Raw genomic sequence first — 13,565 nt, 5'->3', positions numbered from 1 at the left:
GAATCAATTGACTCTCAATGCCTTGGGGAAAAAACTAAAAGAATAAAAAAACCTGATTTTATTCGGGCACGTATGCCCGTTATTCACTACCTGCCATTTCAACTCGAGAAGCACTAGCTTCTCTGCTGATTTGGGGATGATGTTATAGGTAAATTAATTATTTACCCATGGACTATCTACTCCCCCTCCCTCCCTGTGCATACGTGCCAATGCCAGTAAAATAAATTTTGAATCATAATTTGAATTATGAATAAAAACTGGAATAAAAAAATGCTGGCTAACGCTTATGCTGCATAATTGATGCGCTACCCCTCTAAAATTACTACCCCCTGATGATATTTCCTGCCACAAGTGATTATGATCTCTGACTTTCCCCTTCCCCCCTCTTTTCCTTCTAGTCTCTTTCCCCTTAGCCCCCTCTTCAAACTCCCTCTTACAAACTCAGAATATTTTTTGATTTTTAATCGCGAGACGATCCTCTGCAGAAAATAACATAGGATAATGTGTATTTCTCAAACGAGAAATAACTCCATTAGCGGTGACAATCAGTAGTCTGTAGCCTTGGGATAAAAATTAATGTTTCTATTTTTACCATTTAGAAAAAAATTTAAATGTTCCAGTCTATAGGCTTTAAAATAGATAAAAAAAAGCTCGTAAACACACACCTTATAGGCCTAAAATTTGCGATCAAAGGTAAAAATTCTATTCAATTTGCGCATAATATAGCTATGTATCTTTTTCTTAAACTCGCACCCCTTACTCTTCACGCGAAGAAACAGTTTGTTTTCACCGTACAACGAAGCTTTTAGAAGCAATACATTGTCCCTTCCCCGCCTCCCCCCTTTTACATAATGTCCTAAAAATATTTGTTAGGCATTAATTTTGGAAATAACTCGTGTCCCTCTTACATAGAACATAGAATTTCGCAAAGCCTGTAGCCTTACGAAGCCTAGTCAAGAGCAGTCTCTTTCTGCGTGAAACTGTTTTTAATTTAACGGGAAAAAGTATCATTTTTTCAGTGAAACCACTGTAATGCTAATCCTTGTATATTTAAAAAAGCCGGTTGTACACTTGACAGGATGCAATAATTAAGGTTTTAAATCTTTGCGGGAAATCTGTAAGTCAAGCCGTATCGGGTTAATAACTAAGGGATTGACAGAAAAGTTAACTGTCACTTTTATGTAAGATACAGAATTTATCAAAAACAGGATTAAAGTCGTAAACAGGGGGGAAGGGTGATGGTTCACATGGTAAAAAAGAGTGTATTTTACGCTTTCTATCGAGTATAAACATCATATAGCGGAGTTTTTATTGTGGGGGGGTATACCCTGAATTTGAACTTACTGGAGTGGGACTATGTAAAATTATTTTATTTGGAAATAAACCAAGAAAATTTACTAAATAGAACTCACATTATAAATCGATGTAGCCAAAGTTTCCAACTCATCAATAATCATTGCTTTATCCATGGTGTCTTAAAACTTTATGAAAGTTTAACCACAGCGCCTGTCCGTTATATATAAAATCTCAATGGGTAATTGTGATGTAATGGGAAACCTTACGTAACTTCCCTGTTTGGCTTAGAAAGAGACATGTGATCCTGTTCCCATTAGACTTGATCAATGCATTCCCCACCGATTATGTAATCAATTTCTCGGAAATCCACTTCCCCCTCGAGTCGATCAATACATCTCTTCCCCTTAGTGCGCATGCGCAAACTTCACTTCGGAGTCATTACACCTATAAACAACAAATAAATCGACCTTGAAAAAGGGGGCATTGACCCCATTAGACTCGATCAATAATCCTTGAATAAATTATGTAAGCTTGGCGTTAGACTAAATTGTAGATGACAGCACGGTGTGCGCCTCGGAGTCGAATGGGCTTCCCTACTCCTACTTCAGACATCGATACAAATGAATGGGAAGGAAACTACAAATGCAGGTCTCCCTATCCACTATCTCAATAGTTATATCTATTATACCACCTGGATTATTACTTTTTCTCTACTAAATCTGTCTAAGTTTTCTTAGTTAGTATTTCATTAGTTTGAATATTTCACCCATATACAATGCTAATTATTTTTCTTGCTATTGTTGCTTCATTTATTTCTAATCCGCCTCTTCTTTGCCTTCCTTGTAGCAAAGACAGCTTCAATCTTGGCTTTCACTGATATATTAGTAAGCACTTTTGTTCTCTCCTCCTTTCTTCCTTGAAGCATTTTTTTTCTTGGTGGGGCTGGCATATGGTTATACTTGTTCAGGTGTGACTATCCTACTTCACAGTGACTGCAAAATCACAGGGATTACTGATAACATTAGATGAGAGGATTGCAGTGGGGTTGGATGGGGTTGGAGTTAGAACCTCTGATGAGCTTGGCAATTTGCCACCAGCTTCATGGGCAAAAAACATTTGGTTGGTCTGTATTTAAGAGCACAGATAATCATTATCAAAACAGTCTGGATTGAACGGGGATATACCCTCCATCCAAATACCTTCTGGACGTTCGATGGTATGAAAGCCAAGGGGAAAGATTTTCCTACCAACCCAGCTGTGATGCAAATGATTACAGTTCTTCTCGATGGTGAAGAACTCGACTCACGAAGTTTCTAACTCGTGAATAGGCCCAAATCTGATGTAAATTAAAGCTGGCATTTGAGAAAGATCGATATAAACAAAATGTTTGAAGTCAACAATGATCAAACCAGCGGCCACTTGCTATTTTTTGCCCCCGCTGCCGCCAACTTTCCCTTATTGGCATGGCGTCGGGGTCTAGTTAATCTCAATAGAAATCTCAAAACAAAAATATAAGGCAGGGTCATTCAGCCGGAAAGGAGAGGGGGCGGGGTTGAAGCCCCTCTTGCCCCCCTTATGGGCGCCCATGACAGAAATTATTCCGTATATGAAAGGGGCTGTCCCCTCCATGACATCCCGCTTTTTACGATAAAGTTTTTATTGTTTTAAAAAGTAGAGTTGTGAGAAACAGTCAAACTTTATCGTAAAGAGCGGGGCTTTGAGTAGGGGACAGCCTCTTTCATATATGGAATAATTTCTATTTGTCTCAAGTCTTAATGTCATTCCTTACTTTCAGTTAAAAAAAACTTTTTTTTATATCACAGAGAAACTACAGAAAAATAGTCACAACGCATTTAAAAACAAATTGAAATAAGAATCTACCTTTAACATAGATTGTGTTCTACGCCGTTGTGTCGACAGATTAACCAGGTATATGAATTTTCTTGAAAATTATACCATTACTTACTTTGGTTACATACTGACATCATTTTATATCCTGCTCGGGCATAATCTTTCCTCAAGTACCACGAAAGAGCGTTGAAATGTGGAAACTGCCAGGCAAAGCTTATAGCAAACAAGAGAATGCCATCTAAGCTGACTTTGTTTGTCAAGGCAGTGAATCCCATCAGAGTTGGAAGGGCCCCAACTAAAAGAGAACCATGAGAAAAGTAATATTCTTTTAAATAGTGATGTACCTTGACTCTTTTTTAGATTAATTTAAAAAACCAAAGATAATTTCTTAAACCACATTGGCCTGACATCACATAAAGAAAGAAAAACGAGCAAAAATGGGGGTTTTTGTAGGCCAAATGAAAGTACTGAAAAATAAAACAACAAAGCGAATATTTCGAGAGGACAAACGCCTCTTCTTCATTTTTTTTTTTTTTTTTTTTTTTTTTTTTTTTTTAATGTCCTATTGACTTGGGTAAAATACGGTTTATTTTACAATTATGAAGAAAATACTGTTGATTAATCTAATTAGGTTTTTTTTCTCACAAGATATATGAATGTAGTAACAACATTGGTAGAATGCTCCCCATAAGCATGATGAAGATAATTTCTTAAACCACATTGGCCTGACATCGCATAAAAAAAAAAAAAAAAAAAATTTAATGTCGCATTGACTTATTGACTTGGTGAAAATGCGGTTTGCTTTACAAGTATGAAGAAAATACTGTAACAACATTGGTAGAATGCTCCCCATAAGCATGACGAAGATAGTTTCTTAAACCACATTGGCCTGACATCACATAAAGAAAGAAAATTTTTTTAATGTCGCATTGACAAAAAGAGCGAAGTTGAAACTTAAAACGGACAAAAATTATTATTTCACAGCCTATCTAATATATATCCATAAAACTTGTATAAATAAACCAACTAATTATGTTTCCCTATGCTTTTAGGATTATACAAAACTAGCACTTTACTCAAAACACAAAAGTCAAGTATAAAAAACTGGATTATTGATTTAAGAATCAAAAGTGAGTATGTAACCTGACAACACTAAACAAATCTATAAAGCTTTTCATAGTCTTACACCAGTTGTGACATTAGTAACTTTCAGAATACCATTAGAATTATCTTAAAAACATGATCGTAAAACTAAATATTTTTTAATAACCGCGAAGTAATTGAACAGCATACAGAAATATTGAATTGATTTATCAAGCAGCATTTTGCTCTCACCAGCTATAACACCAATAGAGGGTAATATACAGTCTTAAGTTGTAAGAAATATGCTTTAGTATCACTTGAAATGAAGATCAAATAAGACATAATATGAACTTTGCATATTCGATTATTTCTCTATACAAGAGTGAATTTCAAGCTATGATACAAATTCTAAAGCTAGTCTATAGTCCTAATACTATCAAGGTGACTTTATTTCGAACTTAGGTACAAGCTGATCATGACATGTCCTTTTCAGAATCAAAACAAAAGCCGGTCATTCAACGGGACCACTGTGCAGAAGTGATACCAAATTAAACGTAAAAAAATAAAGCAACAATCTTAAAATGGATAGTTGCTTTGTCTTAAAATTGATTGATCTTAAAAGAAACGGATAATATCTCGATCCTATAAAAGGTGTCCTTAATTGGCCTGCTTTTACTTTACCTAAACCCCTATATTATTTTGTGTTTTCAGTAAAGCGCTAGTTTTGTATAATCCTAAAAGCATAGGGAAACATAATTAGTTGGTTTAATTATACTAGTTTTATTAAAATGTATTAAGTTGGCTGTGAAGTAATAATTTCTGTCCGTTTTAAGTTTCAACTTCGCTCTTTAGTTCTCTCAGAAAAACTTCGTTTTTAAAATTAATCTTTGTTCGTTTTTGATTAAAATTTAATGTAGAAACAACACTGCCATAATCTTTTTATTTATACTGAATAATGTATACTCGTTTCAAGTTTTAATGTCATTTCTTATTTTCAGTTGAATACTTATTTTTAATATAATTTCTAATTATCACAGATCTAGGGGATATAAGACACCTCTTGAAAATGCTGCAAACTTTGACAGCTTGACAGCAAACCTTGACAGCTAAGAAAAACTTTCATTCTATAACATAAAGTTCATTATCCACACTTCACAAAACAGCACATGGTTTTCAGGAACGTTTGTTTTTTGATGAGTAAAAAGCTGTTTTTACTCGGCCGACTACACCTGAAAAAGCCACAATGAAGACAGGGCTTTATAAATCACCTACTGACCAGGGGGAGATTCAGGATTTTCTTTGGGGGGGGGGCACAAAATAGGTTGATCCGCAAAAAAAATTAGGGGGGGCGCAAAATAGGTTGATCCGACAAACTTGCGTTATGAGCAAGTTTAATTAACGTAAACTTGAGTTAATTAAGTAAATTACACTACTTTAGACTACGCTAAGGGGGGGGGGCAAGCGTCCCACTCGCCTCCCTGGATCCGCTACAGCTAAAAGGCTACTGTAACAAAAGAAAGCTGTTTAAGCGCTCATTTAAAACCTTATATTTATACTTAATCGCTTTTTATAAATTTGACTTGGTAGCACATTCCCACAAAGTGCACTTTCGGTTGTTTCCACAACTTTTTTAAATGAAACAAGTGCCTTTTCCATTGAAATGGCCACAAAGATATGATTTCAAAACCTAGACAAGAGCAAAAATTAAAGGGACAAGGACGTCCCTTCCCCTCAATTACTGCCGTTAGAACTAGCACACAGGCTTCATCACAGAGTGAAGTTTAAAGGTTCAATTCAAAACTGTTGATCAATCAAGCTTAATTTTTAGTAGATGTTTAGTTGGAAAGTTTTTAGTTTTAGTTAATTAGTTTTCACAATAATCTTTTACTTTTAATATGACTAGGCGATTTATGAAACTAAGTAAAAGGGTCTGGAGGGGGAGTATATGTGAGCGGATTTTATAAACCTCCAGTTAAGGGCTTTGGAACGTAATTATTGCAATGGTACCGTTTTATGCTTCCAAACTCTTCCACTTCAGAAGCGGTACCAAAAGTACCGTTTTCAGTGCTATATGGCACTTTTGGATGGTAAAATTGATAAAAAGCACGTAGATATGAGTAATACGTTTAAAATCTGTTTTCCCGGGATATGTCTTAAGAAATGAGTTCATCACGCTTGAAAAAATAGTGAATTATCTGAAAAGTAATCGTAAGAAGAGATAAACCATGATTGAAAAAAAAAATCTAAGCTGGAATCGAACGCATGATAATCTAACTTGAAGTTCAGCGCTGTACTGACAGAACCACGCCTTTAATAATATGATTTAATATATTGGTGTTTGTAGGACTTTAATTATGTAGCTTATTAAGGGAGACTGGACGAGGAAGTTACAGGAGGTGTTCGTGCAAACCTCCAGTTAAGGGTTTTGAACCATAATTATTACAATAATAACGTTTTATGCTTCCAAGATTTTCCACTTAAGAAGTGGCACCAAAGATATTGTTTTCAGTGCTATATCACACTTACGAATGGTAGAATTGGTAAAACGCACGTAGATATGAGCCAAAGTTTTCAAATGAGCCATTAAACATCACTCTAAAAAGTTCTAGTAGCCCACTCGCCCTAGCTTTTCCACTTGAGACATGGCACCAAAAGTGTCGTTTTTAGTGCTATTTGAAACTTGCAGATGGTGGTATTTATAGGAAGAACGTAAGTATGTGCAAATTATGTTTTATTTGAGCTATCAAAAATACATCTAAGATGTTCTGGTAGCCCGCTAGCCCCACCCCTCGAGAAATGACATAAAAGTGCCTTTTTTTTGCCATATGACACTTGCATACGGCGAAATCTATATAAGCTACGTACATATGAGAAATAGCTTTTGAATGAGCTCTTAAGAATCTCTCTATGATGTTCTAGTAACACAATTGGCCTGGAATAAAGAAGAAAACACGACCGTTTTAACATTTTTTAACTTTTAGTTACTATGCGCTGTGGTTCGCTCTTTACTAGGTTGCAGCTAATTCTTCAATTATGACAAAGAGTTCACTTGCAAATTCTCCTCGGAAACTAGCTAACATTAAAATCTGTGAAATCCAATAGACGGTAGAATTTTTAAAAACCTAGTAGATATAAGCAATAGCTTATAATTGAGCCTTAAACATCTATCTACGACGGTGTGGTAGCCTGCTAATGTTTCAGTAGCTGACTGATGAGCAGACGATTTATGAAATTTACTAAGGGGGCTGGGAGGAATAGACGGGAGGGGTTCTTGTGAACCTCCAGTTAAGGGTTCTGGAACATAACTATTACAATGATACCTGTTTTGTACTTCAGAGCTTTTCCACTTAAGAAGGGGCACCATAAGCTTTGTTTCTGTGCTATATCGCTCTTACGAATGTAAAATTGAAAAGAAAACACGTATATAAGAGCAATAACTTTCAAATGAGTCATTAAACATCACAAAGGTTTTCGACTATGTTGATTCCAATGGTACACTTTTCATTTTGATCTAACGCCATTTTCAAGGGGTTTGAGACTTTTTTCGAAATCACCATAAATTTGTTTTCGCGATAAACTTTTACTTTGAAGACGAACCGAAATAATAGTTAACATTCCTGATTCAGTGTCAAATGGAAATTTTTTTAATTTGCAGTTTTTTTAAAAACGCGTTTTTTAACTTTTGGTTACTAAGAGCAGTTACAAATTTAATTCCCTTTCGAATGAGTTATTAAACATCTCTCTATGATGCTAGAAAAAAAAAAAAAAAAAAGGGAGACAGATCAGTGCTAACCATGCAAAAAAGTCATTTTCCCTGGTGTTTCAGGTGGGGGACTGTAATTATCCTACAAAAGGTTTTGGACCATGCTGATTCCAACGGTGCACTTTTATTTTTCTATTTGACGCCATTTTCAAGGAGTTTCAGGTTCTTTTTCGAAATCACCATAAATTTCTTTTCGCAATAAATTTTTAATTCTAAGATTAACCTTCTATAATCATTTGAGTAAGATGGATTATGCACCACTGTTAGGTAAACCGTATGACTGCCAGCCCTGGTGTCCATTGGTTAACTTTGACATCCCCCCAGATGTTACCTTTGCAATTTGCCGTGATTCAATAATTACAATCATTCCCGGTCAAGTCTACCAATTTTAAATAGATATCGGTCAAAACAAGTTTTATACTATTAAACGTGGATTGAATACTTAAGTGTTTTTTCGAGAGCTTAATATGTCCCCCTTTTTATACGCTACACATGGCAAATAATAAAACCCTTCAAGGTTATATTATGCTACCCAAGTTCGCTCCCCCAAAAACAGTGCGTGAATATATGTCAGAGACTCATTTCAGGTTTATTTTTAGTGTATCTCTCAGCGGGGAGGCACAGATCTTAAGGTCCCATTGTATGTGTGCCTTAAAGCTACCATTCTTGATTCAGTGTCAGATGGCAAGACAGTTTTTTTGAAAACACGTTTTTCAACTTTTGATTACTATGGGCTGTGGTTCGCTCTTTACTAGGTTGTAGCTGCCGTTGCAACCATGATTATATTTTCGAATTGAAAATCGTTTTAGATCTGCGTTGTTACGTAAAAAACTGATATATAAATTGTTACAAATAAGAACAAGATAGGATATTGCAATGTTCCTTTGAGAAGCTAAATCTTCCTTGAAAAGGCATGTCTCTTGGAATTATCTCTTGTTCTATGTGCATGTGTCAGTCCCATTGCTCTGTTTTACATCTGGCTGACTACAAAAACGCATATTTATACAAAACCATGATTATATTTTCGAATTGAAAATCGTTTTAGATCTGCGTTGTTACGTAAAAAACTGATATTTAAATTGTTACAAATAAGAACAAGATAGGATATTGCAATGTTCCTTTGAGAAGCTAAATCTTCCTTGAAAAGGCATGTCTCTTGGAATTATCTCTTGTTCTATGTGCATGTGTCAGTCCCATTGCTCTGTTTTACATCTGGCTGACTACAAAAACGCATATTTTAGCGTTATTTTATCTTAGAATTTGCGCTAGTCTAGCGCAAATTTATCGCTATTTTGTCTTAGCAGTTTCGACAGAAGTTGTAAGGAAAAACGTATATAGACAAAACCTTATTTCGGAAGATCCCCTGTTTTTGTGATAAGTTTGATTGAGAAGTTGATTAAAAGCTGAAAACAAATTTTAAGAAGTCTAATTTTGTGTTGTTTGCTCATTCTAAAATGTATTACCCTTGGGCTCCAGCTCTCCCTGGCGCCCTGAATTTGATAGAATTTTCCTTCATTGCTTCATAAGTTTAGATTCCGATCCACAAATGATTATGGCACATACATCAAAGGGCATTGCTCAACTGTGGTGAAAACTGTCACGGTCAACACAATTCTATGTTGAATCTCAGTTTTACGGCTACCTTGATCTTTGATCAACCAGCTTAGAAACTTGATATCATAATTTCATAATACAATTATTATTACGTGTATTACCACTTTATATCGTAATACATGTATTATTGAAAATTATGGTGCTACCGACATTATTTTGAGTTGCTCAGTGCTAATTTAACAAGATATGCCATTGTGTCTCTAGGCCCAAACCATAATATTATCCGTGTGTTTTTGTCAGTGATTAAGGTTTAAGTTATCTTTGTTTCTGTGTATTTGATTTTTCTTTCTTTTTAGTGTAATTTACTCCGCTTGTTTTTCATAAAAGTGGGTTATAAACAAATTATTATTATTATAAGTTGAAATATGGGTATTTTATTATTAATATAGTGCATTTCACAAAGTATGTTTAAGTACTATCATGGTTGCAGTGACAGCTGCAACCTAGTAAAGAGCAAACTACTGCCTCTAATAACCAAATGTTTAAATACCCACTTAAAGAAAAACAGTCTAACGAGAAAAAAAATTCATGTTTATAGCTGATTCAGGAAGAAAGCTATTATTTAGATTGATCTTTTAATAGTACAATGGTATTGCGGAATACATTTGCAGGAATTTTAAAACAGAGCCTGAAAAAAAAATAAAATAAGCCCATTGGAATCTCTATTTTCGAAAACCTTATAAAGAAATTTACAGTCCGCCAACTCAAACAACAAGGAAAGTCACTATTTTGCATGCAAAGCATTATTATGTCCGCTTCTTTTTTGTTCTGTTTCCCTCTAATAGTGTACTGGAATATCATCAAGAACTGTTTAAGGGCTTATTTGAAACCTAATTTTAGTCTTTACGTATTTTTCTAAATTTTGTTTTTTAACACCATCACAAAGTGCCAGAGGGTACCAAAAAATGGCACTTTGGGGGCCATATCTGAATGAAAAGGATAGGAAATATGAGCAAGGCAACATGAATAATCTCTATTACCAGAAACTCTGAGCCAGAGATTTACCGTTCTCCCCCTCTCGATATGTATAATTCCCCCCTCCAAATAAGTTTTTAAAAACCGTCGGCTGACCATCAGAACTTGGCTAGTTCTAATGGCTAAGCTATTTCTAGGCTTGTGGTGTTAATTTGTGAAAATTTAGATTGGGAAACTAAAAGAGGGCAAATTTGGTGTTTTTTTTTCAATAAAAATACAAAAAAGGGACATTTTTCAACATAATGCTCAAAAAAAGAATATTTTTCAAAATTTTGGTAAAAACAGAAACATCCAAAAGGCAGAGCCCTCTCTCCCCCAGACATACCCCTTCATTATCTTCAGCAGCTTACCAGGTGACTGTGACTTCACGTAAAGATATTTGAAGGCTTAATTCAAAGCTCTTGATCATATCAACATAAGTTTTGTAGTTGAGAAGGAAAAAGCTGTAGTTGTAGGTAGTAATGCCATAATGCCTTAAAGGAGGCCCATAACAACCACTCTTTTCTTCTTCACCATTAATGACGAAGATATTTAACGGTGATCCCTTCAAGACGCAAAACTTCAAGACGCAGGTGCGTACTAATTGATAGGACTTGTTAGAGTCTGTTAGTCAAGCGGGGAAGTCCCGGTAAAAAAAAGATGATCGTGGTCCATTACTTACAGACGAAGATGACATAATCTTACGTGACTTGTTTTGGTTCCAGTGAACCTTTATAATCCGGAAAAACTGGTTTTGAAGGTCAACGACACGTAACATGTTATATCTTAGGGTTCAATCACGTCTGTATTGTTTCTTCGAAACCTTCTTCAAGACATTTTCAAGACGTTTCAAGACATTTCAAGACATTTTTAAGACATTTTTCTTCAAGACGTTTCAACACATTTCAAGACATTTCAAGACATTTCTCTTCAAGACATTTTTCAAGATGTTTCAAGGGATTTCAAGACATTTTTAAGACATATTTCTTCAAGACTTTTCAAGACATTACAAGATGTTTTTAAGACATTTTCCTAAGACATTTTCAAGAAGTTTCAGTGCAATTCACGACATTTCAAGACGTTTTTAAGAAAGTTTTCTTCAAGAAAACTTTTTCAACATGTTTCAAGACCTTTCAAGACATTTTTAAAGGCATTTTCTTCAAGACATTTTTCAAGACGTTTCAAAACATTTCAAGACATTTTTAAGACATTTTTCTTCTAAACATTTTTCAAAACGTTTCAAGACATTTTAAGACGTTTTTAAAGACATTTTTCTTCAAGATGTTTTCAAGACGTTTAAAGACATTTCGAGACGTTTTTAAGACATTTTCTTTAAGACGTTTTTAACACGGTTCAAGAAATTTCAATACGTTTTCTAAGACATTTTCGACAATATTTCTTTGGTTCTTACCTAATAGGGAATGTTTACCTGTGTTAAGGAAGACGCATTCTCACGTGACATGTTTCTTCAGGGCCCATAGGAAATCCCAGCTTGTAACTGGAAAGAACAAACATGTGGGGTGTTAAGTAATGACGATGCACTCACGGGTCTTACGTAATACTTTAAGAGATTTTTTCTTCAGGAGTTCGTTTTCTTTCTTCTTCAAAATTTTGTTTTCTTTCAAATCGTCTTTCTTCAGGGAACCTTTATAATCTAACGATTTTTGTCCACATTAGGATTCGAAAGAGATTTCCCCTCAAGGGAATGGAGCGCTAGACAGCTTGACTATAAATGCCTCCTTAACATTACTTTCTGGAAATACTTTCTACATTACAACCTATTTGACGCACAGAGATTTCCGTGTCCCGTTTTCTAGGATGATTTAACGGATCGCGTGTTTCCATATGTCTGCAATAATCAACATGCAGGGAGGGAAATCGATTACTTGAAATTGCTTGCGTTTGATATGCACCTGCTTGTCAAGTAATACTTTAGAGAGTATTATCAGATTGGACAAAGAAATCTAAGAAACGAACGTTTTTTTGTACAAATAAGATATATTAATAAAAACAAATTTACAAGCATTATGCAAACGCTTTATTCTTAGGACACTGAAATCAATATTATACAGGCAGGAGGGAGATATTTTCAACTACAAAATTGTTCAATCGATGATTATCAGCATAAGTATTGAGAAATTTGTCATAAGTATATCGACAACATCAAAAATATAATACTGCATGAAAACCATTACTTTTAACCAATAAATCTAGATCCATTTAGAGAGGAGAGTGACATATTGGAGGTAAATTCAAAAGGGCACTGGACATATAACTTAGTTTTGTATTCTGTTTATCTTTTCTTGGTATTATTTTCTGGCAATTTCCATCCTGTGACACTCAATGGCTGACACACGACACCCTCTAGCAAGCACTATCACAAATAACATTTTTTGGGCCTTTACCTGCAAAAATATTCGTTTACACTAGAATCGATCGTTTAAACTCAAGGAAAAAATCTCCAATAGCGTTTCTTCTGATGACTCCTACCAATTAAAGCTAGCGTGACACAATTTACCAGCCTGATGGCACTCTCTGGCGCACATTCTCAAATCTAGGAGTTTTCAACCATTTTCTTACAAAATAACTTTATAACTATAACTGGCCATTGTTTTTATTTGAAAAATGGAAACTTGCCACTTCATTGAAAGAATGCGATGTTCCATGGTAGTTTCCAGCCTGTGACACTCCATGGCTGACAAACACCACCTTCTATCAAGCACTATCACAAATGACAGTTTAAGGCATTTTCCTGGAAAAATATTCGTTTACAATAGAATCGATCGCTTAAACTTAATGAAAAAATCCCCATTAGTGTTTTTTCTGATGACTCCTACCAATTCAGGCCAGGATAGCACAATGCACCTGCCCAAAGACACCCTCTGATACAAATTATAACGTCTTATAGCGCCGGTTTTTCAATCTTATTCCCGTAAAAAATAACTTTATACGCTAAAAATGATCATTGTTTTCATTTCAGCAGCGGAAACCTGCCATTTCATAA

General features: G+C 35.0%; 1 protein-coding gene across 3 annotated transcripts in view; it reads right to left on the bottom strand.

The window, feature by feature from the left end:
- Positions 1-13,565, bottom strand: part of LOC148951506 (protoheme IX farnesyltransferase, mitochondrial-like) — a 164,249-nt gene that overhangs the window by 60,045 nt on the left and 90,639 nt on the right. For 2 of the 3 annotated variants that reach the window (XM_089090302.1, XM_089090301.1), the window contains exon 5: positions 3,263-3,442. In XM_089090302.1, coding sequence (XP_088946428.1) covers positions 3,263-3,442 — 180 coding nt within the window. Of the gene's footprint in view, positions 1-3,262; positions 3,443-13,198; positions 13,314-13,565 lie in introns of all 3 variants that reach the window. The other variant, XM_089090303.1, reaches the window with a different exon arrangement.

Source organism: Artemia sp. Qi Xiang Cuo, chromosome 6, assembly GCF_049724085.1.
Source record: "Artemia sp. Qi Xiang Cuo chromosome 6, ASM4972408v1, whole genome shotgun sequence".
Lineage (NCBI taxonomy): Eukaryota > Metazoa > Arthropoda > Branchiopoda > Anostraca > Artemiidae > Artemia > Artemia sp. Qi Xiang Cuo.
This window is presented reverse-complemented; position numbering and strand designations above follow the sequence as displayed.